The sequence below is a fragment of the Elephas maximus genome, chromosome 17, assembly GCF_024166365.1.
Source record: "Elephas maximus indicus isolate mEleMax1 chromosome 17, mEleMax1 primary haplotype, whole genome shotgun sequence".
Classification (NCBI taxonomy): Eukaryota; Metazoa; Chordata; class Mammalia; order Proboscidea; family Elephantidae; genus Elephas; species Elephas maximus.
The window spans coordinates 88,204,839-88,229,622 of record NC_064835.1 but is presented as its reverse complement, the minus strand read 5'-3'; the positions used below and the strand labels follow the sequence as shown (position 1 = coordinate 88,229,622).

General features: G+C 52.9%; 1 protein-coding gene across 1 annotated transcript in view; it reads right to left on the bottom strand.

Annotated features, from left to right (window-relative positions):
- Positions 1 to 24,784, bottom strand: part of FAM178B (family with sequence similarity 178 member B) — a 98,093-nt gene that overhangs the window by 14,786 nt on the left and 58,523 nt on the right. Inside the window, exons 12-13 of the mRNA XM_049856375.1 lie at positions 9,909 to 9,996; positions 3,432 to 3,563 (exon numbers count right to left, since the gene is read on the bottom strand). Of these exons, the coding sequence (XP_049712332.1) occupies positions 3,432 to 3,563; positions 9,909 to 9,996 (220 nt within the window). The remainder of the gene's footprint in view (positions 1 to 3,431; positions 3,564 to 9,908; positions 9,997 to 24,784) is intronic.

The following is a 24,784-nucleotide window of genomic DNA, read 5'->3' as shown; positions in this document are numbered from 1 at the left end:
AATTACAAACAATGCGCTGTGATCGGTCTTCTTATATCCAGGTAACCTCTCTGTACTCTGGGCACCCGACTGGAGAAACCCAGGCCACACACCCTTAAGGCCTCAGCCCAACAAGGATTGGTTGGACACGGGGGAGATTTCTGGACTGGGCAGGAGAGTGGAAGGCCCCATCAGGGTGGAAGAAAGCTGCTGTTGTTGTTAGCTGCCTTCGAGTCAATTCTGGCTCATGGCGACCCCATGTGTGGAAAAAGAATGCTCCAGAGCGTTTTCAAGGCTTGTGAGTGCCAGGCCGGTCTTCCAAGGAACCTCTGGGTGGGTTCGAACTGGCAACCTTTCGGTCTGGAGTGCTTAACTGCTTTACCCAAGGACTCCCAGAGAGGGAGTAAAATTGAACTCATTCATTCACTCATGTGTTCATTCATTCAACAGTCATCAAGTGCCAAACATAAAATGCAAAGCTGAGAGACCGAGTCTGAGCCCACAGTCTGGCTGGAGGTTTACAGACAGGTAAACAGAGGACTGGGAAGGCACAGGATCAGTGAGAGAGAAAGTCCTATTCTGGGTACTGAGGAGCAGCAACCCTAGCCTGGGTGGAGCCGAGGAAAGGGGGTGGAAGGCTGGGAGCTTCCCAGGGGAGTGAAGAGATGGGAAGACAAGGAGGAGAGGAGCCTGGCAGAAGTGTTTACTGGCTGTGCAGGACTGGAGGAGGGCTGTGACCCCACAGCCTCAAGCTGAGCCGGAAATCTCCCAGACAGGAGTGAGCAGGGCCTGGGGGATGGGCGCGTGTCACAAGGCAGGTGGCCCAGTACAGCAGTCCCAAGCCTTAGAAAAGGTGTCCTTTCCTCCACGCTGGGCCACCTCAGGCTGACCTCACTCTGGCCTCAGTTTCCCCGCTGTACCTCGAGGAGAAAGAAGTCAAGAGACTGAGCTCTTGGGATGAAAGGCCGGCAGCATCCCAGACCACCGCACCCTGTAAAACAGGGCAGATGACGCCGGCCTCTCTTTTTGGCTGGTGAGTAGCCGGATCGCCTTTGAAGATGAAACATGCTCAGGCCTAACGAGGAGTCCCCCGCTGAGGTGGGAGGGGGCTGGGGTGTAGGGAGCCTGTGCTTGTACACCAAGCGCTCCCTGCCAGAGCAGAACCCAGCCCAAGGGGAAAACACGCCCCATTTCTAGCTTCTCAGGCCCCTGACTACTTTTGTGCAGACCACCCATGCACCCCACCAGCTCTCCTCCCAGGCCCTCCCTGCTCCCCAGGGGCAGTGCCCTGTCCCTTGCTCTGCTACTGGTCCAGGGTGCAGCTAAGGCGCTCTGCCTCACTTGTCCCTGTTAAATGCTCTGGGCGGTTCAGTGATAGAATTCTCGCCTTCCATGCAGGAGACCCCGGTTCGATTCCCAGCCAACACACCTCAAGCGCAGCCACCACCTGTCTGTCAGTGGAGGCTTGTGGGTTCTTGCAACGCTGAACGGGTTCCAGAGGAGCTTCACAAACTAGGAAGAAAGGCCTGGCGACCTACTTCTAAAAATCAGGCAGTGAAAACCCGCTGGGTCACCATGGTCTGAGCCGCAGCTGAGCACAGGGTGGCACGGGGCTGGGCAGCTTTCTGCTGTGTTGTGCATGGGGTCCCCACGAGTCAGGGGCCAACTCGGTAGCAGCCAGGAACAGCAACAGCCAAGACATGAGGTACCCCGGTGTTTCCATGCCAAACAGGCCATTATACGGCAGCTGAACAGGGGAGGCTTTGCATGGCCTCCTTCATGTGCATGAAAACAGTTTAAAAATGAAAGAAACGCATCTCCTGCCTGGAGGGGAGACGAGAGGGTGGAGGGGGGTAGAAGATGGCGAAATGGACATGAAAAGAGAGAGTGGAGGGAGAGAGCGGGATGTCTCATTAGGGGGAGAGTCAATTACTCCAATTGGAGTGTGTAGCAAGGTGTATATGGGTTTTTGTGTGAGAGACTGACTCGATTTGAAACTTTCACTTAAAGCACAATAAAAATTATTAAAAAAAAGATACCCTCAGCCCACTTATCCCCCTCTTTTCCCAGGGCGTTGAACAGATGTCCTCTGCCACCAGATGAGCACTGAAATGAATGACGTCTGGCTCGGTAGTAACAACACCCTGCCAGGTGAGGTCACAGGTGGGGCCCCAAGGTGCCTGGAGGTCACACTTGGCCAGGCATGAACCTCTTCTTTTCTCTCCCACCACGCCCCTTCTTCTTCCTTCTCCCCTCCCCAGGTCAAGGCCTGCTGACCTGTGCCCTGTTCAGACAGACCAGCAGCCTTGGCTTCCCTTAGCCACACCCCCCAGGGGCTGACCCCCACCCTCCTTTCTAGAGGCCTGGACGCACCAGAGTTGGCCTTCATAACTGACTCTGGTTTCCTGGGAAATGCCTGGCAAAGGAGAAGGGAGCAGGCAGACAGCTTGGCCTCCTCTGGAAGGCAGGAGCCTATAAACGCACTAATATCAGGCACAGCTGAGAGATACCCTTCCCTCCGTGTTCCAGAGAGGAGCACACACCTGGGGACCGTCCTATCTTCTTGGCGGCTCATTTGTGTTCATTAAGTAATTAATTCGTTTATCTGATCTGCGCAAGGGTGCCCAAAGGTCACACTTCCGGACCATCCACACTTACCCTCTGTGAGCTTCCTAAATTAGGAAGGTCCTTATCTCCAGTCTTCATCCCCAGTCCCCAGGGATAGGAAAACTCCCAGGCATCCAGGCTTGGGATTCCCACTCTGAGGCCCCCAGGCCGCCATCCCTGCTCTGTCACCCCAGGAACCCACGGACCACACCATTCCAAACCCCACAACCTCCAGGCGTCTCGCTGCTCCTGACTCCCTCCCACCAAAGCGTGGCTTTCAGGAACACTGGGCAGTGCCTGGGAAGTCAATTAGGAAGAGCTGGGGAAAGGCCAAGGACTTGGCCTCAGTGACAACCATGACAGAGAAACAGGGCAGTCAGACCTAGCTCCACCCTAGGAAAACGTGCATCTCACGTGGAGGCAGGCCCTTCCCCTTCCTTCAAGCACCCATCCCACACCCACACCTGCGTCCAGCTCCTGCATCCTCTCTGAACTGTGCTACGGACTAACCGAGAAAGAAGCCCAAGCAAACAGGGCTACAGCCAGTGGTAAACGATGTGTGAAACACACCAGCAGGGTGAGGCGCACATTCAACCAGCAGGCCTGTGCACCCAGCACCCACAGTGCTGCTGTGAGGGTGTGGGCATGGGTGCTAATTACAGGCTGTGGGAGATAATGAACACCTCCTTGCCACAGTGGGAAGATGGCCTGTTGGTATCTGCCTCGCGTGGCCCTGGGGCAGTTTGGAGGACTGGCAGCAGTGAGGACCTGTGTGCCTGTGAGGTGTGTGTGTCTGCTCTCCTCCGCTACTCGCTGGGTGCCCTGTGGAGGCGGGATGTGCTCACCTTGTGGTCAAGCTCGGCACCGGCCCTTGGCTGTTGCTCCTGGCAGGGTGGCGAGGTCCCAGAGCTGGCGCTCAAGTACTGCCTGAGGGATGATGGCCTCATGAGGCTCAGGAGCTGGCTGAGTGAAGACAGCTGGGAAGGAGGAGGGAGCCGTCACTCACAGAGGGCGGCAGCCAGCACTCAGGGCACCCGGGGACTCAGGTCAGAGTGCAGGCTTTGCAGCCAGATCTCCGGCTTCCAAGACCCAGAGCCACCTTGCCCTTAAGAGCTGTGACCTGGAGGAAGCTATCAGCCTGTGGGAGCCTGAATGTTCTCAGTGAAGGATGCAGCCGAGCCGAGTGGGGCACCTTCTCGCCAGGACAGGAGGGTCACTCACACACACACACTCGCACACCTCACACAACGCACACACACACTCGCACACATACAACACACACACACACATTCACACAGACACAGACACAAATACAGACACACACACACACGGGCGTGCATGGTGCCTGGCACTCCCTTGAGAGGTGAGCTATGATGTGCCCCTTTGGCTGGAGGCTTAGTTCACTTCCTGGAGTAAACGGACAAACAGAGGCCTGGTGACAGGGTCTCCCCTGCCACTGGGCAAGACCCTTCCCACCCCAGGCTGCGGTCCCACATCTGCGGGCCCACTCTCCTTCCCACCCCGACCTCTTCATTTAATGTCTTATTGTGGGGATTTTAAACAAACACGCAAGAAGAGGGAACTAAGCCCCCATCGTTCCACCTTTCCCGTTTCGTCGCTTCTCCTCCCCCCTTCACCAGCCCTCCCTCCCCCCAACTTCTCTCCAGAGTGTTTTAAAGCAAATGTAAACATCGTAACATTTCACCCCTGAAGTGCTTCTAACAGAAAAGGATAAGGATTCCCCCCTCCCCATACAACTGAAATACCATTATCACACCCAACAAAATTACCAATTCTTTATCATCACCTAACACCTGTGTTCACTTTTCTGACTGTCTCAAAAATACCTTTCTACAGGTGGTTTGTTCGAACGAGGGTTCTCCCCACAAGGTCCACACACCACATTTGGTAGATGTTACGGATTGAATTGTCTCCAAAAATGTGTTGTAAATCCTAAACTCTATGCCTGTGGTCCTAATCCCACTTGGGAATGGGTTGTCTTTGCTATGTTAATGGCCAGAATTAGCGTAAAGTGTGTTTTGAATCAATTTCTTACAAGATGTAAAATGAGCAGATGAAGCAAACAGAGATGTGGGAAGACTGATGCCAAGCCACACGGAGATCTCCAAGAAACCAGGAAACAGAAGCTGAAGAAACGAGGACCTTCCCCAGAGCTAAGAGACAGAGAAAGCCTTCCCCTGGAGCCAGCGTCCTGAATTCAGGCTTCTAGCTTCCTAAACTGGGGGAGAATAAATTTCTCTTTGTTAGAGCCATCCACTTGCGGTGGTCCTGCGATAGCAGCACTAGAGAGCTAAGACAGTGGGTATGTCACTTAATCTACAAGCTCCTTCACCTGCACTGGCCCCCCACCCTTTTTTTTTTTTGGAGAAACTGCCCACCGTCTCTGAACAAACCGGACGTGGACCTCTCGGAAGGGACTGTAGCCTGCACAAACCCAGATGTCTACAGCCTGCCGCTTCTTCCGGCCCACCCATACGCCTGGTTGGGACAGCCTTGGTCTAGCCCCTGCAAGGACTGTCCAGCTGCCTGTTAACTCGTGGCTGGGTGGGGGGGAGACAGGAAGGCTCTGGGCACCTGGCTCCTCTCAGGCCACAGGGAACCTAGGGTGGGGGAGACGCAGGAGTGAAGGCGCAGAACCAGGGGCCCTTCACAAAGGCCCCTCTCTCTTTAGATGTGGCAGGTGTGGGGCTTGCCCGAGCCCCCCATCCTGGGTGCCTGATGAAGCCCAGCCCTGCCTGGCACACCTGGCTTCCTCGCCGTGATTCACCGCAGACACCTGCTCAGCACTGTGGCCAGCTGCAGGCTCAGACAGCCCGGGTCTCACAACAACAGCTGGGCTGAGGGCTGTAAGTCAGGCCCCAGGCATCAGGCTCCTGGAAGTGAGCCAGAGCTGCTCAGCCCAGTGACTGCTCCCTTAGGACGGGAAGGAGAGGAGGTGGCAGGGGGACGAGGAAAGTTCTGGGCCAGAGAGGCACCGTCTCCAGTGTCTCTAGAACCATAGTCCTGCCTGCCTTGCTCTGGCCTCGGAAGTCTGGGGAGTACTTTCCAAAACAGCCCTGCCCGTTGAGGGCTCCCAGATGTGCGAGAGCCAGGCTCAGCAGCCCGTTCCTCCCGAGCAGGCCTCCTCCAGGGCAGGGCTCACCCCAGCTGCTGGCCTCAGACGCCCAGCTATGGGAGCTGGGGGCAGGGCCACAAAGGGCTCAGCAACCGCCCTGCCTTGCCCCCGTGCACTCCCCTCACTCCGTGCAACAGCTTCAGGGTGCCTCTCCTCATCTGCCCCGCTGTCTTCTGAGGGCTTATCTTCTTCTGTTTCCCGCTTGGAGTGACCACAGCCAGCCCCTCCCCCACAGGCACACCCTCTCAGGGATCAGGGGCCTGTGGGCCCCAGGGAGACGGGAGCCTGACCAGCACCCTCCCCAACCCTACTGCAGAGAGGTGTCAGCAAAGACTCAGCCCACTGATGAGGGCAGATGCCCCCAGGCGCTGAGGAAGTGATCACCAGGGAAAGAGGCCCTCCAGCAGCCTCTGAGCTGCTCAGCTCTGCTGACAAGAGGAAGACACTGATTCCAGCGAGGCATGTCCACTCAGCAGGCCCATTCCGGGCCTGACGCCGGCAGAGCGCCTGTTCACCCAGGGGAGAAGGCAAAAGTCTCCTGTCAGCGAGGCCCTGGGTGGTCCGGCCGTTTTAGCTCCGGGAACGTTCCTCTCCCACTGTGCCCTGGCACCCCCCACCCCAGCCACGGTGACCTGCTGCCGCTCCCTGCAGCCCTGGCCCTGACTGGGTCTTCTGACCAGATACTCTCCTTCCGCCATCTTTGCTGCAGTCCCACCTTCTCAGGGGGGCAGCCCCAGCGCCCTCTCTACCCCCGCAGCTCATACCACCCCATACGTGCCAGGCCCCTCACCCAACTCCACTCCTTGTTCTTCCTCCATAGCATTTATTGTCTTCTAACATGCTGTGTAATTTCCTTGTTTATCATGTGTGTCCTCCTTCCCTCACTGGAATGTAAACACCAGGAGGGCAGTTTTGCTTTATCCTCAGAGCCTGGCACAGTGCCTGGCACATGGTATACGTTTAATAAATATCTGTCGACTGAATGAATGAAGGAACAAATGAATGAACAGCAGGTCAGGACCGCAGTTAACCTTTCCCTAGCAGATGCAAAGCGTTATCCTCCTTGATATAGGCCATCTGGGGCCCAAGTTTTCCAAACCCCAAACTGGAAGACATGGTCTGACATGAGGTTTGCTGTGTTGCAAGAGGTGGGCTGGGATAAGTGTGTCCAGAAACCAGCTCCTGACTCCGCTCCCCGCCCCGAGCCTCCTCCACCTGCATCCTTCCTGGCTCAGTAATGGGCATCCCCACAGACCCTGCATGCTTCTTGCCTCCTCCTCTCACTGTTCACATTCTGCTGGCTGTGCTTGGGAAGTCCATCTACAATCTGTCTACTTCTCAGCACCTGCTCTGCCAGCTCCCCAGGCCAGAACGCCATGTCTCTCACCAGGATTACTGCAATGGCCTCCTAGCTGGCCTCCCAACTTCCTCCCGCCACCCACAGTCTATTCCCAGCACAGCAGCCAGAGTCTGAGCTACGCGGACTATCAGCTCTCACTAATGGGGGCTCCCAGGGTCAAAGCTTTGTGCAGAGGGAGGGGTGGGCTCTGGCCTGGGAGGAGGGCCCAGAAAAGCAGGCAGGGCTGGGGTGGGTCGTGTTGAGGAGAAGCTGGGAAAGGGAGCCTGTGGACTTATGTGGGTGGCTGTGGGGGTGAGGGCAGGCCCTTTGAAGGTGTGTCAGGAGAGATCCACCCAACAGGACAGACTGGAAAGGGGAGTGGCTGGAGCAGACACCTGTGAGGAGGCTGTGGGACAACCAGGCTCCAGGCAAGGAAGGCCTCCTGAGGGGGTAGGGGGAGGGGTGCTTTGGAAAGGCCTCCTGAAGGCCTGGGGCAGGCCCATTCCAGTCCTTCCTCACTCTCACTGCCACGTGTCCCTCAGGACTTCTCACATCCCGCATCCTCCGCCTGGAAAGCCTCTCTGTGCTGTACAAGTACCTGCTCACCCTCCCTAGCAGGCACTTCTCTGCCCTCAGGTGGGCAGTTGGTGGCTGCTTTCCTCAGCCCTTGGCTCACTCCCCACACCCTCTCTTCTGAGGGTCACTTTGGCTCTGCCTCCCCTGTGAATGGTGCCCCCTCACAGCTGTTACCAGCGCTGAGCTCCTGACCTGGCACAGAGGAGGTACTCAGTGAATGTCTAACGGACAATTGGACGGAGAAGCAGACCCACAGGCAGAGATGGATGCGTGTCCTGGAAAAGCCCTGGAGGTGGGGATCACAAAGGCAGGGGTGGGCCTGTTTCCCGCTGCCTGGCTGTGCAGTCATGCCCAGGCTTCCACCCAAGCATGTGCCCAGCAGTGCCCTTCACACTTCCTTTGGGGCAGCTGAGAGCCTCTGCAGTCAGCTCTCTGGTAGACTACTCGCCTTCCTGTCAGCTCCCTCTCCAGGCCCAAGCATCCCAGTTCTTCCTCTGTGGTCCTTCCCCTTGCCCCTGTGTGGCCTCCACCAGGAACACGGCCCCTCAAACTCCCCTACACACAGGCTCTGGCCCAGAAAAAATCAAAACCCCAGACCTTGAGCTGACCCTGACGCTCTGAGCCATCTTGTCTTTCCAGTCACTGAGTTACCCCCACCCACCCCGTGCTTCCCACCCTCCTTTTTCCTTACTGAGACTCTGGCCTCTGCCCTCCACGCTGCTGCCACTGGGCTTTGCTCTCTGCTGGGCTGGGTCCCTGCCTCTGGCTAACAATCTCTCTCAGGCTGCCTTTCTGTTACACCGGCTGCCCACTAGTCTGCCTGTCTTCTCCCCTCTCTGCATGTCTCCAGCCCCTCCCCTCCTCTGCCCCTACTCCGGGTCTCTCTTCATGGCTGAGAAGCTCTCCATCATGTGACCCTTGTACAGGATAGTTCCTCACTGGCCCCTCCAAGGCCTCTGCCTGTCCCTTGGTTGGCTTGGGGTACATTCTCCCCTGGGCAACCCGACAACTCACCCTTGGTGTTCATTCACCCCACAGATGTGCTAGGTGCCAGGGGCAGCAGTGAACAGAAAAGACGGGGTCCCTGCTCTTAAAGAGCTTGTGTTCTACTGGGGGGTGGGCTGGAGTGAAGAACACAGACACTGAACAAACAAGAAAATACCAGACGGTGGAAGCCACGGAAAATTTAAAATAGGATGATAGTGACGGGAGATAGACACTTTGGGCTGCTAGGTCAGGAGGGGCCTCCTTGAGGAGGTGACATTTCAGCTGGAATCTGAATGACAAGAAGCTCCAGCCACCGTAAGTCCTAGGGGGAAAGCATTCAAGGACAATGGGGCAGCCAGGGCAAAGGGCAGGCTGAACCCATGCTGACACCCAGCCAATCTGCTCACCTTTCTGAGCTCTCTCCCTGTTCCATGTAGTCACAATCAGGATCTCAGGCTCAGCCAGTCTACGTCCTCCTCTCCCCTGGAACCCTCCGCAGCCCAGGCAGAGGGGGATCACAGGCACCAAGCAGTAGCGAGACACGCACAACCTTGTACCCTGGAGTGCCTTGCCCCTCTGATGTCGCTGGGCCTCAGTGTTCAGTTTTACCTGGCAGCTCTTCTGAGACCCCAGAAGGTATCGGGGAAGGTGACAGCAATCTCTGAGTCTTGGTGGTGTAGTGGTTAAGAGCTTGGCTGCTAACCAAAAAGTCGGCAGTTGGACCAGGCGCTCCTTGGAAACCTTACGGGGCAGTTCTACTCTGTCCTGTAGGGTCACTATGACTCAGAATTGACTCGAGGGCAATGCGTTGAAAGCATTCTCAATCTCCCTGACATTCATCCTGGGCTGGCAGTGACCCACGCTGCCTCTGGGCCACCGAAGTGACGTTCTCTCAGCTGCAAGGTAGTTGGAGCTTCTTGGAGGGAGGAATGGGGAAGGGAGACCAAACTCCAACACTCTTGCCGCCTAAAGAATGCCTAACCCTAGGGCAGAAGGGACACCAGGAGAGTACACTTCAACTTAATAAGTTTTTTTCCTTCACTTTTATCGTTTTTCTAGTTATAGAAAAGTAACCAATGCTCCCAGCTCGCTGCGGCATGCTCAGAGGCCAGCATGCAGAAGTATTTGCTGAACGGAGGACTGTGAGTAACAAACCAAACAGCCTAGCTCTCCTGGTCCCAGGCTCCTAAGCTTTGGGAAAGGCACCAGGAGTGCGCAGGCCGTGGGGTGAGCTGTTCGCCCACTCACAGGTATGTGCTGGCCCCGTTGATGGCCAAGACTCACCTGGGTCTTCTCTTGCCAGAGAGGGAATGTCTCTTGTTGGCCCAGCATCTGGGCAATGACCACGAGGCTGAGCTGGCTTCGAAGCTGCCTGTGAGAGAGGAGGAGCAAGGAAGACTGAGGCAGTGCAGCCATCTTCGAGGAGGGAGGACAGACAGACATCAAGGCCAGGCGCTCCTGCAGGGAGCAGGGTACATGCAGAGACTGCCCCTCCACCTGCGGACCCCTGCTGAGGACCTTTTCCTTTGGTTTAGAGCAGTCATCACTTATTATGTAAAGCAGTAAAATGTTCATGACAGGAAAGTGAAAACATAAGGAAACAACAAAACTGAAATTTCAGAGATTAGCAAATTAGCATCTTTGTTTATATGCACATACATATACACATGGAGCCCTGGTGGTGCAGTCGTTAAGCGTCTGGCTGCCAACCAAAAGGTCAGCAGTTCGAATCCACCAGCTGCTCTTTGGAAATCCTATGGGGCAGTTCCACTCTGTCCTATAGGATCATTATGAGAATCAACTCCATGGCAATGGGTTTTATACACACACGCGCACACACACACACATCTAGTAGTACTCAGATGGCACAATGGATTTTATATACGTATATACACACACATACATTCATACACACACACACACATAGGAGCACCTGGATGGCACAGTGGGTTTTATACACACACACATACACATCTAGGAGTACCCAGATTGCACAATGAGTTATATGTATATATACACACATACATACACACACACACATACCTAGGAGTACCTGGATGGCACAATGGGTTATATATTGTTGTTTTTAAGTGCCGTTGAGTCGGTTCTGACTCATAGCGACCCCACGCGCAACAGAATGAAACACTGCCCAGTCCTGCGCCATCCTTACAATTGTTGTTATGCTGGAGCCCATTGTTGCAGCCACTGTGTCAATCCACCTCGTAGAGGGTCTTCCTCTTTTCCACTGACCCTGTACTTTGCCAAGCATGACGTCCTTCTCCAGAGACTGATCTCTCCCGACAACATGTCCAAGTATGTAAGACGCAGTCTCACCATCCTTGCTTCTAAGGAGCATTCTGGTTGTACTTCTTCCAAGACAGATTTATTCCTTCTTCTGGCAGTCCAACACCACAATTCAAAGGCATCAATTCTTCTTCAGTCTTCCTTATTCATTGTCCAGCTTTCACATTCCTATGATGCAATTGAAAATACCATGGCTTGGGTCAGGCACATCTTAGTCTTCAAGGTGACATCTTTGCTCTTCAACACTTTAAGGAGGTCCTTTGCAGCAGATTTACCCAGTGCAATGAGTCTTTTGATTTCTTGACTGCTGCTTCCATGGCTGTTGATTGTGGATCCAAGGAAAATGAAATCCTTGACAACTTTAATCTTTTCTCCATTTATCATGATGTTGCTCATTGGTCCAATTGTGAGGATTTTTGTTTTCTTTATGTTGAGGTGTAATCCATACTGAAGGCTGTGGTCTTTGATCTTCATTACTAAGTGCTTCAAGTCCTCTTCACTTTCAGCAAGCAAGGCTGTGTCATCTGCATAACGCAGGTTGTTAATGAGTCTTCCTCCAATCCTGATGCCCCATTCTTCTTCATATAGTCCAGCTTCTTGGATTATTTGCTCAGCATACAGATTGAATAGGTATGGTGAAAGAATACAACCCTGACTCACACCTTTCCTGACTTTAAACCAATCAGCATCCCCTTGTTCTGTTCGAACAACTGCCTCTTGATCTATGTAAAGTTTGCTCATAAGCACAATTAAGTGTTCTGGAATTCCCATTCTTTGCAATGTTATCCATAATTTGTTATGATCCACACAGTCAAATGCCTTTACATAATCAATGAAACCTAGGTAAACATCCTTCTGGTATTCTCTGCTTTCAGCCAGGATCTGCCTGACATCAGCAATGATATCCCTGGTTCCATGTCCTCTTCTGAATCCAGCCTGAATTTCTGGCAGTTCCCTGTCAATATACTGCTGCAGCCATTTCTGAATGATGTTCAGCAAAACTTTGCTTGTGTGTGATGTTAATGATATTGTTCTGTAATTTCCACATTCAGTTGGATCACCTTTCTTGGGAATAGGCATAAATATGGATCTCTTCCAGTCAGTTGGCCAGGAAGCTGTCTTCCATATTTCTTGGCATAGACAAGTGAGCACCTCCAGCGCTGTATCCATTTGTTGAAACATCTCAATTGATATTCCATCAATTCCTGGAGTCTTGTTTTTCACCAATGCCTTCAGAGCCGCTTGGACTTCTTCCTTCAGTACCATCAGAGTTCCTGATCATATGCCACCTCTTGAAATGGGTTATACACACACACACACACACACACACTTCTAGGACTACCCAGATGGCACAACGGATTTTCTGTACACACACACACACACCTACGAGTACCTGGGTGGCACAATGGGTTTTATATACACACACACACACACATACCTAGGAGTACCTGGATGGCACAATGGGTTTTATACACACACACACACACCTAGGAGTACCTGGATGGTACAATGGGTTTTATACACACACACACACACCTAGGAGTACCTGGATGGTACAATGGGTTTTACACACACACACACACACACCTAGGAGTACCTGGATGGCACAATGGGTTATACACACACACACCTAGGAGTACCTGAATGGTACAATGGGTTTTATACACACACACCTAAGAGTGCCTGGATGGTACAATGGGTTTTATACACACACACACACACACACAAACCTAGGAGTGCCTGGATGGCACAATGGGTTATACACACACACACCCCTAGGAGTACCTGGATAGCACAATGGGTTATACACACACACACACAGACACACACACACCTAGGAGTGCCTGGATGGCACAATGGGTTATACACACACACACACACACACACCCCTAGGAGTACCTGGATGGCACAATGGGTTATACACACACACACACACACACACACACCCCTAGGAGTACCTGGATGGCACAATGGGTTATACACACACACAGACACACACACACCTAGGTGTGCCTGGATGGCACAATGGGTTATACACACAGACACACACACACACCCCTAGGAGTAGCTGGATGGCACAATGGGTTATATATACACACACACACCTAAGAGTACCTGGATGGCACAATGGGTTATATATATATACATACACACACACACCTAGGAGTACCTGGATGGTACAATGGGTTATACACACACACACACACACACACACACACATACCCCTAGGAGTACCTGGATGGTACAATGGTCAATGCGCTTGACCACTAGCTGGAAGGATGGTGGCTCCAGTCCACTCGGCGCTGCATCAGAAGAAAGGCCTGGAGATCTACTTCTGAGAAACCAGCCACTGAAAACCCTACGGAGCACAGTTCTACTCTGACATACACGGGGGTCTCCGCGAGTTAGAGCTGACTCCATGCAGCTGTTTATGTCTCTTCTCCCACACACACGTGTCTTTGGATAAACAGACACATGAATATTTAACCCTGTTTAATGGGTCTTCGCCTTTTCCTTGCAGCATTAGAATCTTTCTGCCTGTGTAGACAGGTGGGTGGGTGACCTGGCTGCTGAGGCCAAGCTTTTTTTTTTTTTTTTCCAACCAGCATCTGGTAATTTTCTTTTGGGGAGATCCCCACCCAAACCCAGGCTCCAAGGGCGGGCACGCCTGAGCCACTGAGGGGCGGCCTTCGAGTTTCGGCTGGAACCATCAGGAAGGTGTCCTTTCCACCAGGGCTGTTGATCTGGCAGGATATTGTCCTACAGCTGCTGGTGCTGTCTTTGCCTCCTTGTGGGGAGAGCCTGGAGGATGAAGCAACAGGCAGGAATGTGGAGACTGAGCCCTGACAAAACCCAGAGCTGCCTGAGCCTGAAGCTATAGCCTCTGGACCGTTCGGTCAGCTGTGTGAGCCAACGGAGTCTCTTTTTGCTTTGGTCAGCTTGAGTTGGGTCTGAGTCTAGGCACCAAATCATCCTGATTACCCAGGATCAACTACTGTCTCCTCTCTTCTTCAGGAGTGAAGGCGTCAGGTCAGCTTCTCAGATGCTAATGTTTCAGGTTCTCAGTTTCCTGGGTCCTGGAGGGCTGGAGTGAGTAAAATAAAGACAGGAAGGAAGTGGAGAAACCTAGAGATGGGGCTGGAGGTGGCGGAGGCTAAGGAAAGGCTAGAGGGAGTGACGGGGAAAGGGCTGGGAGCACAGTGAGACGAGAGCCCACAAAGGGAAGCACTCTCTCATCTACCGCTGCTCCAAAGGTGCTTCCTCTCACTACTGTCTTAGTTGTCTAGTGCTACTATAACAAAAATACCACAAGTGGATGACTTTAACAAACAGAAATTTATTCTCTCACAGTCTAGGAGACTAGAAGTCCAAATTCAGGGCATCGGCTCCAGGGGGAGGCTTTCTCTTTCTGTTGGCTCTTGAGAAGGTCCTTGTCATCAATCTTCCCCAGTCAAGGAGCTTCTCTGCACTGGGACCCTGGGGTCCAAAGGATACACTATTCTCCTGGCTCTTGTTTCTTGGTGGTATGAGGTTCCCATGTCTCTCTGCTCCCTTCTCTTTTATATCTCAAAAGAGATTGATTTAAAACACAACCTAACCTTGTAGATTGAGTCCTGCCTCATTAACATCATAGAGGTAGGATTTACAACACACCGTAAAATCACATCAGATACAAAATAGTAGACAATCACATAATACTGGGCATCATGGACTAGCCAAGCTGACACACATTTTTGGGGGACACAATTCAATCAAGACAACTCCTCTGTCACAGTCTTGGCACAGCATCCTCCCAGGGCCTGGGCCTTTGCCAGGCTCACCCTCAGAGCCCAGCAAGGGCCTGGCTTACTGTTAGCTCTCAGACATTTGTAAGGAAATGGATGGAATGTCTCCACAATGAGGGCTACAACTTCCCTTGCACCTCGACACTTGTTGTCCCCCAGTGGGCAGCAGCTGTCAGCACCCAGCCGGCACGGACTGTAATGTGCCATAACCACCAGCTTCTAATCCCTGCAGAAGGCCGCTCCCAGAGGATGCAAAGGGGAGGTTTTGAAGCTGGAAGAAAAGTAAGGAAGGCAATGGAAAACACTTGGGCTGGAACTGGATTCTGAGAAGAGAAATGCCTTCACTGCTGGGGGACTCCAGCAGTGACCTCAGCCACCACCCCGCAACGACACTACAAGGGACCGAAGGACCAGACAACAGGACAGCAAGACGCTGGTGGCAGACCCTCAGTAATGATGCGGAAGAAGGGCTTCACAGCAGGCAGAACTGGGCCCGGTCACGCCCTGGCCGGTGCTGAGGGTTCCCTGAAGCCTCCTGCTGGCCAGGCCTCACATGGCGTGGAGTTGGCCATGGGATCCTTCTTCCCCCAGGTGGTGGGGAACTGAGGCAGGAATGGCTCCCTCAAAGCTCCCATGGGGTGGGCGGGCTGGGACTGGAGCCCTAAGCTGAGGAACTGGCCTGGGTCTTAGGTTGGGTGGCAGTCACCTATTTGTTTTAAGCTTCCCCTCCTGCTGCTAAGTCCTAAACTACAGCCTGAAACTCTGCGGCCTTTTAATTTTTTTTATATAGTACTTAACCAGGAAGGAAACCCTGGTGGTGTAGTGGTTAAGAACTATGGCTGCTAACCAAAAGAGCGGCCGTTTGAATCCACCAGGTGCTCCTTGTAAACTCTATGGGGCAGTTCTACTCTGTCCTGTAGGGTAGCTATGAGTCAGAATCGACTTGATGGCAGTGGATTTTTTTTTTTTTTTTTGGTTAATCAGGAAAGTCAGGAATCAAGGAAGCAAGGAGCTCTGATATTTTAAAAAAAAAAGGCCAGGAGGCAGTCCCACGACACACCAGCAGGGCTAACATGGAAAAGATGGGAAATAGGGGTGCTGCTGATGGTAGAGGGGACTGGAGCTGTCACACACAGCTGCTCTGGAAAACTGGCACGAGAAAGCTAAACATGTTGTGAGGTTGAGTGGGCCCCTGACCCATGACAACCCCACACACAATGGAACCAAATACTGCCGGGTCCTGTGCCATCTCCATGATTGACTGTGGACAGGACCCCCAGGGTGGCTGATCGTTGGCTGACTTTCGGAAGCAGATGGACAGGCCTTTCTTTCTAGTCTGTTTTAGTCGAAAGCTCCTCTGAAACCTCTTGAGCACTGTTATGGATTGAACTGTGTCCCTCCAAAATGTGCATCAATTTGGCTAGGCCATGATTCCTAGTATTGTGTGACTGTCCACCATTTTGTCATCTGATGTGATCTTCCTGTGTTATAAATCCTATCTCTATGATGTTAATGAGGCGGGATTAGATGCAGTTATGTTAATGAGGCAGGACTCAATCTACAAGGTTAGGCTGTATCTTGAGCCAATCTCATTTGAGATACAAAGGAGAGAAGCCAGGAGAGAGACAGGGGTACCTCATACCACCAAGAAAGAAGTGCCAGGAGCAGTGTGTCCTTTGGACCCAGGGTTCCTGCACTGAGAAGCTCCTAGACCAGAGGTAGGTTGATGACAAGGACCTCCCCCAGAACCGACAGAGAAAGGCTTCCCCTGGAGCTGATGCCCTGAATTTGGACTTCTAGCCTCCTCGACAGTGAGAGAATAAACTTCTGTTTGCTAAAGCCATCCACTTGCCGTATTTCTGTTACAGCAGCACCAGATGACTAAGGCAAACATCATAGCAACACGCAAGCTTCCACCGACAGATGGGTGGTGGATGGCATTAGGCACACTGGCTGAGAATCAGACCCAGACCTCTGACATGGAAGGTGAGACGTCTACCACCAAACTACCTTCTGACCCAGCAACAGCCCTTCCTAGGTCCATATGTATTAACAGAGACGGAAGCTGGGTCAGTCACAACACAGTAAGCATATAACAACCCGGAAATGGCACAAATGGCCATCAACAACAGAATGCATCAACAAATTGGCCCAGAGCCATACAATGCGATACTAAGGGCAACTATATCCAACAACACGGATGACCCTCACAAACGTGAAACAAGCCAGACACAGAAGGAAACGTGCGCATGATTCATTCACACAAGTACAAAAAAGGCAAATCTGGGCTACTGGAAGTCGGGATATTGGTGACCCTGGTGGGGCAGGTTCTGGCCATGGTTCCCTTCTTGAGGAGGGAGTGGGTTTCGAGTACGTTCAACTTGTAAAAGTTCATCAAGCCACGCTTACGGTTTGTGCACTATTCCGTCTGTAAGCTGTAGTCCAATGAAACTTTGACTATAAAAAGAAATTCAGCAGGAGGGACAGATAGGGTTACCAGATTTAGCAAATAAAAATACAGGACAGCCAGTTAAATTTGAATTTCAGATAAAGAATAATTTTTTTTTAGTGTAAGTATGCCCCATGCAGTATTTGTATTTTATCTGGCAACCCCAGGGAGGGACAAATTATCCCCACCCCTTCTTGACCAACCGGGAAGACTTGACGTTAACCAGCATGGGGCCTCCCTGACCTTGTGTACCCTCAGCGCCCTCCCTTCTTCAGAGACCGTGGTACACCCCCGGGCCTTTCCCCAGCCCTTGAAGCAGAGGGCGGGGAGAGGCTGGGTAGCTTCCAGGCGGCCTGAGTCAGAACACCACAGCTGAGTGGCCGTGGCACAGAAAACGTGAGTCTCCTATTCTCGCTCTTCCCCTCCTCACTGCCTCCAAATCAGGCCCACTGGGGGTGCAGGTCGGGCCCCCGCCCCTCACCCACAGGGCCCCACTCTGTTCAGTTTTCCTCCTCATGCTCATGGCCTTCCCGTCCACCACACACCCCGTTTCTCCAGCTAGGCCTTCGCCCCTTGTCAGCCAGGACCTGCTTTCCAGCTGTTCCCTGGAGCCTCCCACAACAGCTGGGCTGGGACACAGTGGGAGGTAGATCCCCACCCCCCCCGCCCCCCCGCCCCCCCACCCCCCCGCCCCCCCGCCCCCCCCCACCCCCGCTGGCAGCCAAGGAGCGGGTAGGCAAAGTCCTGCATCTGGGGCTCGTTAATTCCGAACCTGAGGCCCAACAGGCGGGAGGCCCAACAGGCGGGAGGCCCAACAGGCGGGAGGCCCAACAGGCGGGAGGCCCAACAGTCGGGCCGGAGGGGCCAACCTGGGGTGCTGGGAGCCTGCTGGGGGTGGTTCCAGAAGGAGAGGGAGGGAAGAGGCGGGCCTGGGTGGGTCGGGACAGGAGCAGGGCTGGGATCCAGAAATGAAGAAAAGGCAGCGAGGGGGGAGGTGGATGAAAAGAAACCCACATCTGAGGATGTGGCTCCCCGCTCGCTGTCCCCTCCTGCCCACTGCCTTTCATCCCAGTGCTTCTCCAGCCTCTTCAGCGCAGTCCCCCGCATTCTCCGTCCACTGGGACACAGGGAGAGGGGGTGGGAGGGTGGGATCACTTTCCACAGAGGGAGAACTTCACTGCAGAGGAGAAAAACAAGACTCGCCCAAACCACCGCCCAAACTGTGCAGGGGGCAGGCAGAGGGGCCTAGGTAGCCCCCGCCCAGCCTGAAGGCCAGCAGCTGGGTCCAGCTGACAATGGGCTCTTCCTCCCCCTGAAGTGGCCTTGACCCCACCCACCTAGGCCTCCCCAACCCAAACCAGGCAGAGGAGGAGGACTCAGAGCTGCTCCAGCACTCTAGCCATCTGAGACACTCTCATATAAGGCAACACAGCCCTGTGTGCTCACACCAGCCTGCTCCCCCCAACTCGGGGCCTCTGGAAGACCAGGACACTGGAATGGTACTGAGGAGGAGGCCAAAGTGCTGGGGAAAATGACTTTTCCAATCGCACAGCATGGCGTTGGGGAGTGACGTGCAGGCCCCCTGCTTCCCTGCTCCCATTCTGGGTAGGAGCCCTCCAACTGTATAAGCAGCCCTACCTGGCCCACCAGGAGCGCCCAGGAAGGCAAAGGGCCAGCCTGGCCCTGCAGGAGCACCCAGGAAGGCAAATGACCCAACCTGGCCCCCCAGGAGCACCCAGGAAGACAAAGGACCAACCTGGCCCCTCAGGAATGCCCAGGAAGGCAAAGGACCAGCCTGGCCCCCCCAGGGGCACCCAGGAAGACCAAGGACTCAACCTGGCCCCCCAGGAGCACCCAGGAAGGCAAAGGGCCAGCCTTGCCCCCCCCCCCAGGAGCGCCGAGGAAGACAAAGGACCCAACCTGGCCCCCCAGGAGTGCCCAGGAAGACAAAGGCACCGACCGTGTGGACCTAGGATTTCAGGTGATGACACGTGTCAGCGTACCCCCTGACGCCCCTTGTCTTCACTCCTGATCCCCCTGATCCTGGGGAACTAGGCCTGCCAAAGCCAAACTACCCTAAAAGGCCACCAGGCATCTGGCCAAAGGCAGGAGCTGCCTTTTCCGTTTCTCTAGGGCAGCTCAGGAAGCAACAACAGTGGCCTGTTCCACCTCGGAAATGTGTCCCAGCACCCTGCCTCGGGGCGGCTGCCCGGCCTGCATCTCTTGCTATGCTCAGCTGCTCCTGCTCGTCCTCCATTTGGAGTCTTCTATCTCATATGTTAGCGTGGGCTAGCCAGGCAGGAGGAACCTGGAACCTTGGCTGAGAAGGTGGGGGACCCCCCCCCACCGCCACCACAGTCTGCAACCCCCCAGCTGCTCACATGCCTGGTCATCCAGGCACTCACCCAGAAGGGTGGGCACGGGTATGCCCACTCCCACAACACACACCTAGACTGCAACGCAGCCACAGGGTCAACTGCCAGACCACAGTGCAAGGGACAAACAAAATGTTGGGCAAAAGCCAGACACGAGAGAGAACGCTGCGTAGTTTCGTTTATACAAATGTTCAAAAACAGGCAAAATGGATCTATGCGCTGGGAACTGGTGAAGGGCTTTCCTTGCAGAGGGAAATGCCCCAGGGGCTTGAGGAGACTTCTACCCCATAATCTAGTGGAGGTGACAGTGATGGTTTCCTTTGTAAAGTGCAATAAAGGTGCACCCAGGGTATGCGTACTTCCTGCCTGTGTATCATAATCAAATACAAAAGGGACTACAGTGGGTAAGTGCGTGGCTGCTAACTGAAAGATCAGCGGTTCAAACCCACCAGCTACTCCAAGGGAGAAAGATGTGGCAGTCTGCTTCCATAAAGATTACAGTCTTAGAAACCCTGTGGGGCAGTTCTACCCTGTCCTATAGGGCCGCTACGATTGGAATCGACTCGATGGCAACAGATGTTTACTTGGTCAATAGTTAGAGTCCATGTGGACAATCATAGCTCAGTTTTTATCCTTCTTCTCTCTTCCTTTTTGATATGTGCTCAAATCACACAACCGTAGGCTTGGAAAATGCCTTCAAAGTCACGGAGTCTGATGTCCACATAATGGTCCATTCAACTCCCTTTGTCATACCCCAAACAAAATGTTCACTTCAGCAAAGGAAGAGCCGTATCTGCCAAATAGCTCAGTCCATTTTTTTGGTTTCTTTTTTTTTGTGGGGGGGGGCGGTTGACTTTAACTGTAAGCCAGCTGTTCCCACATTATGGCAGAATCAGCCCTTCTACGGCTTCCACCCAGCGCACCAGGGTTCTGCACTATGGGGGCTCCAGCAGGAAGCCCCCAACTGGTACGGCTCTCTGTACACTTGGAAGCTGCCAGGCTGCCCATGGCCACCCCTTCTCCAGGCGCAACCGCCACACTGTTCCATCTTCCAAAATCTTCTTGCCACTTTGTGTTGGGTGCTCCGAAGGCCCAGGCGACTGCCAAGTTCCCCTTCAAGTGTGACACGCAGAGCTGAGCTGATGCTCATTTTCTTGGCAGCCCTGTGACACTTCGCAGTGAACAGATTGAATCCCGAGTCTTCCTTTCACACGTCTTGCTGTCACGTTCCATTTCCCAGATCCGGCTCTTCATTGCGCAGCTGGGTCTCTCTTCCAACTCAGCCCATCAGTGTGCTCTGCTGAGATCTTTCCGGATCTTCACTTTGCTGTCTGTTGTATTCCTGTGATCTGTGAATCTGACCATTGTTCTGTTAATACCCTCATTTAAGACGACGCTAGTTCTGCCTGGCCAGCCCTTTCCTCGTGAAGATGGAGCCCTGGTGGCCACAGCCTTGTCCCCCGTACCCCACTGACTCTGATGGTCATCACACCTCCTAATCACCTAATTCTTCCATCCCATTACTCAGCCCCAGGAGCAGATTAACCAGCAAGCAAGGTACGCACCGGCTCACTTGTATTTACTTATTCATCTCTAGTGCACATTTCATGTGGTTTTCACCACGTCTTTGATGTGATGAAAAACAGGTAAAACCGTGCACTGGGATTAGTAAGTAAGCACAAGTGAGCCCGTACATACCTTGCTTACTGGGTAACCCGTTCCTGGTCAGCCATCATTTCTTCACCTTACCCACAGGACGTGAAGACAGTTTCTATCAAATGCCCTATGCAAAACCAGACACACGTACCCTCCAGCCCTCTCCAGAGTACTACTCCAGTTAACCCGTCAAAAATAAGGCGGCTTCAAACTCATTTTGCACAGTGGGGAGCTTTCACACACCCTCCTCCAGCACCTCAGGCTTCAGGTATCCCTGGCCAACATCTGCTTCCAGATGAAAAATCATTCTCCCTGACAGAGGGGGCAGGAGCCACATCCTGTCGTCCCCTCGTCAGTGTTAACCTTTCACTGTCAGCAGGAAACAGCTTCACACAGGACCCACCAGAAGCTGCCTTCTGTCCTCAGCATTTCCCAGGAGCACTATCACTGGTCCATACTGCCTGTCTGCTTGCCTTGGTGGTGCGCCCTTCTATTTTTCCTATCTTTCAAAACCTGAAGTGACACAAGAGCTCTGGGTAAAGCCTCGAGGTGCTTCCCACCTGTGTCTTCACTGGTCCCATTTCCAATCCACATTTCAAATTCTGCTGCGGGGTCTCCCAGGCCACCTGAGCCATCTTTTTTAGAATCTGCTACTATAACACCTTGTGCCGTTCTCCATCCTTTGAGAAATCTGTCCTCCAAAAGGAACCACCCCACGTGTGAACTCACTAAGCACTTGCTCCATGCCAGGCTCCAAGGACTCAGACAGTGAAGTCACAGCTCCGGGGCTCAGAGGCCCACAGCCCACGGGGTCAGCAAAGGGAGCCAATGCTCAGGGCTGGCATGCTAGGAGGTTCCTTGGAAGAGGAGATGCCCCTGTCTGAGCCTCGTATTGAGGGTGAGAAGGGATTAACCAGGTAAAGAAGAGGAGACGGGAGAGAGGCCTCTCTAGGAAGAGGAAACGGATGTGGAGAAATTTTCCTCGAGTTTAGGTGGGTGCAAGGTTACAAAATATGGCTGGAGCATGGAGCCTTCAGGGGACACTGGGAGAAGGCAAAGTTGGCACAAAGCCCTCGAACACCAAGCTGGGCTGTCTGAATTTTAACCTGAGGATAAAAATCTGAAGGATTTTAAGCAAAGGAGCGCGTTATGGATTAAATCATATCCCCCAAAAATACCTGCTGTAAATCCTACTATGCCAGAGGTCACAATCCCATTTGGCAATATGTTTTCTTTGTTATGTTAATGAGATAGTATTAGTGAAGAGTGTGTCCTAAATTAATCTCTTTTGAGATATTAAAGAGATTAAACAAGCAAGTGAAAAAGCAGAGATGGGGGAAGATAGATGCCAAGCCACATGGAGATCTCCAAAGAACCAGGAAACAAGCTGAAGAGACAGGGACCTTCCCCCAGAGCCGACAGGCAGAGAAAGCCTTCCCTTAGAGCCAGTGCCTTGAATTCAGACTTCTAGCCTCCTAAACTGTGGGAAAATAAATTTGTTTGTTAAAGCCACCCACTTGTGGTTATTTCTGTTATAGCAGCACTAGATGACTAAGACACCTTCTGAAATCTTGAGACTGTCTGGACCTGGGCTGCCTCCTTCTAGAATGTTCTGGCCTTTTCCATCCCAAGGGGCCTGAATGTTTGCAGTTTCAGGTGACAACTCCCAACTACAGTCCTAGCTCTGAAGAATCCAACAAGCGTCCAAAGATGGGCTGGATTCAGACAAAGAGTGAGCGAGAACCAGGGGATGGGGAGCTTAGAGATGCAGCAGGAGCTAGAGGGAGATGTGGGTGGTTTTAAGACAGGAGACACATGAGTGCATTTATTTGCTGAGGAGAAAGAGCCAGCAAAGATTAAAAACCTCCAAGTATAGGGGTAAGCAGGGCCAACTGCAGAAGGAAAGGTCCTGTACTGGGGAAGACGGGTCAGGTGGAAGGGAAGAAAGTGAGAACTGCAGATGTACCTAGGTTTGTGTGGGAGGGGTGGCAATCAGACAGAGAAGGGAAACTCTTGTCTGCAGAGATGTAGAGGTTTGGTGGCACAGAAGAGTGATAAAGTTTGGAATCTGCTGAGGGGCCCAGAGGAAGCTGACCAGTAACACACAGAATGGTCCCTGTGCAGCAGTAAGGGCTGAGGTGAAGACAAGGGAAATGGATCCTGGCACCACTCCATGTGGCAGGGCAGTTTTCAGAGTAGGCAAACCTAAAGAACAAGTAGGAAGGGAGTTAACAAAGGAACAAGGGCCCAGGAAATGATGCCAGGAGAGACTGATAGACTGGGAGGAAGTAAATTGAGCAGGCCCCTCCCCAGCAGCATGAAACATGGAAAGAAACAAAGAGGGCTTTCGGGAAAGCTATGAAACATGTCCCCATCTGCTGCTCGAGTCCCCAGTGCTCAGAAGACATGAAGGTTGACCAGGTTGCTTTCTCCCAAGGTCCCAGTTTCTTCCTGTTGGCCAGAATTGGCTGAACTGGGCTAAGATGATACTGGGGAGCCTCGGAATTGATGAGAAGCTGGAGAACCTGGCTCAAAAGAGTCAGTAGCCAAGGGGTGCGAGGCAGCAGTGACCCAGGCAAGACCCCTCACCAGGAAGAGCCTGGTGAACACTGCTGCTCCTGGGAGCTAGCAGTCTCCACTCCCTGGACCCTTCCATCTTCCCTCTGAGAATCCAATTAGTTAACACTGGATCCAGCTCCACAGAAGGGGGCAGGGGCCCAGTGGCAGAACTCTTGCCTTGCATGCTGGGGACCCTTGCATGCTGGGGACCCTTGCATGCTGGGGACCAGGATTCCACTTCAAGCCAACGCTTCTCGTTGTACATTGGTGAGTTACAAAAAGACCTCACTCTCAACCTGAGGGAACTTACATTCTAATGGGGGATGGGGCAGAAGGCACAGAAACAAATTTCAGGTACTGATAAATCAATGAAAAAAGAGAAAAGCAAGGTTCTGGAGAGCCCTGCAAAAAAAACCCAAAAACCCTCTGCCGTCAAGTTGATTTCGACACATAGTGACCCTATAGAACAGAGTAGATCTGTCCCATAGGGTTTCCAAGGAAAGGCTGGTGGATTTCAACAGCGGGCCTTTTGATTAGCAGCTGAACGCTTAACCACTGCGCCACCAGGGCTCCAGAGAGCCCTGAGGTGGGAGCTAATCCAGAAAGGATGATCAGCCAAGGTTTCTGAGAGGTGACCTTTCAGCTGAGGTGGGGGAAGGAGAGAGTGTTCTAGAAAGAGCGGATGAGCATCAAGACTCAAGAGGGCAGGGGCCCCAGCAAGAGGGGCCTCAGGGCCATCCTAAAAACTCATGACATTCTTCTAGGTATTAGCCAAAGCCAAAGGATTCTGGAGCTGGGAAGTGACTGAATTGATTGATTCAATTCATCCTTCTTCTAAATGTTTTAGATGTGATGACCTTGTTGTTATGCTAAAAAACAAGAGCCTGTAAATAAATAAACAACAAGAGCCTCATCGTTTAGAGATACCTGTGGAAACATTGACAGATAAACTGATCAAATGAGCTGGGTGGGATTTGTGTCAAAATAACCTGGGCGGGGGGGGCGGTGAAGGGAGTAGGGTAAAAATAAATC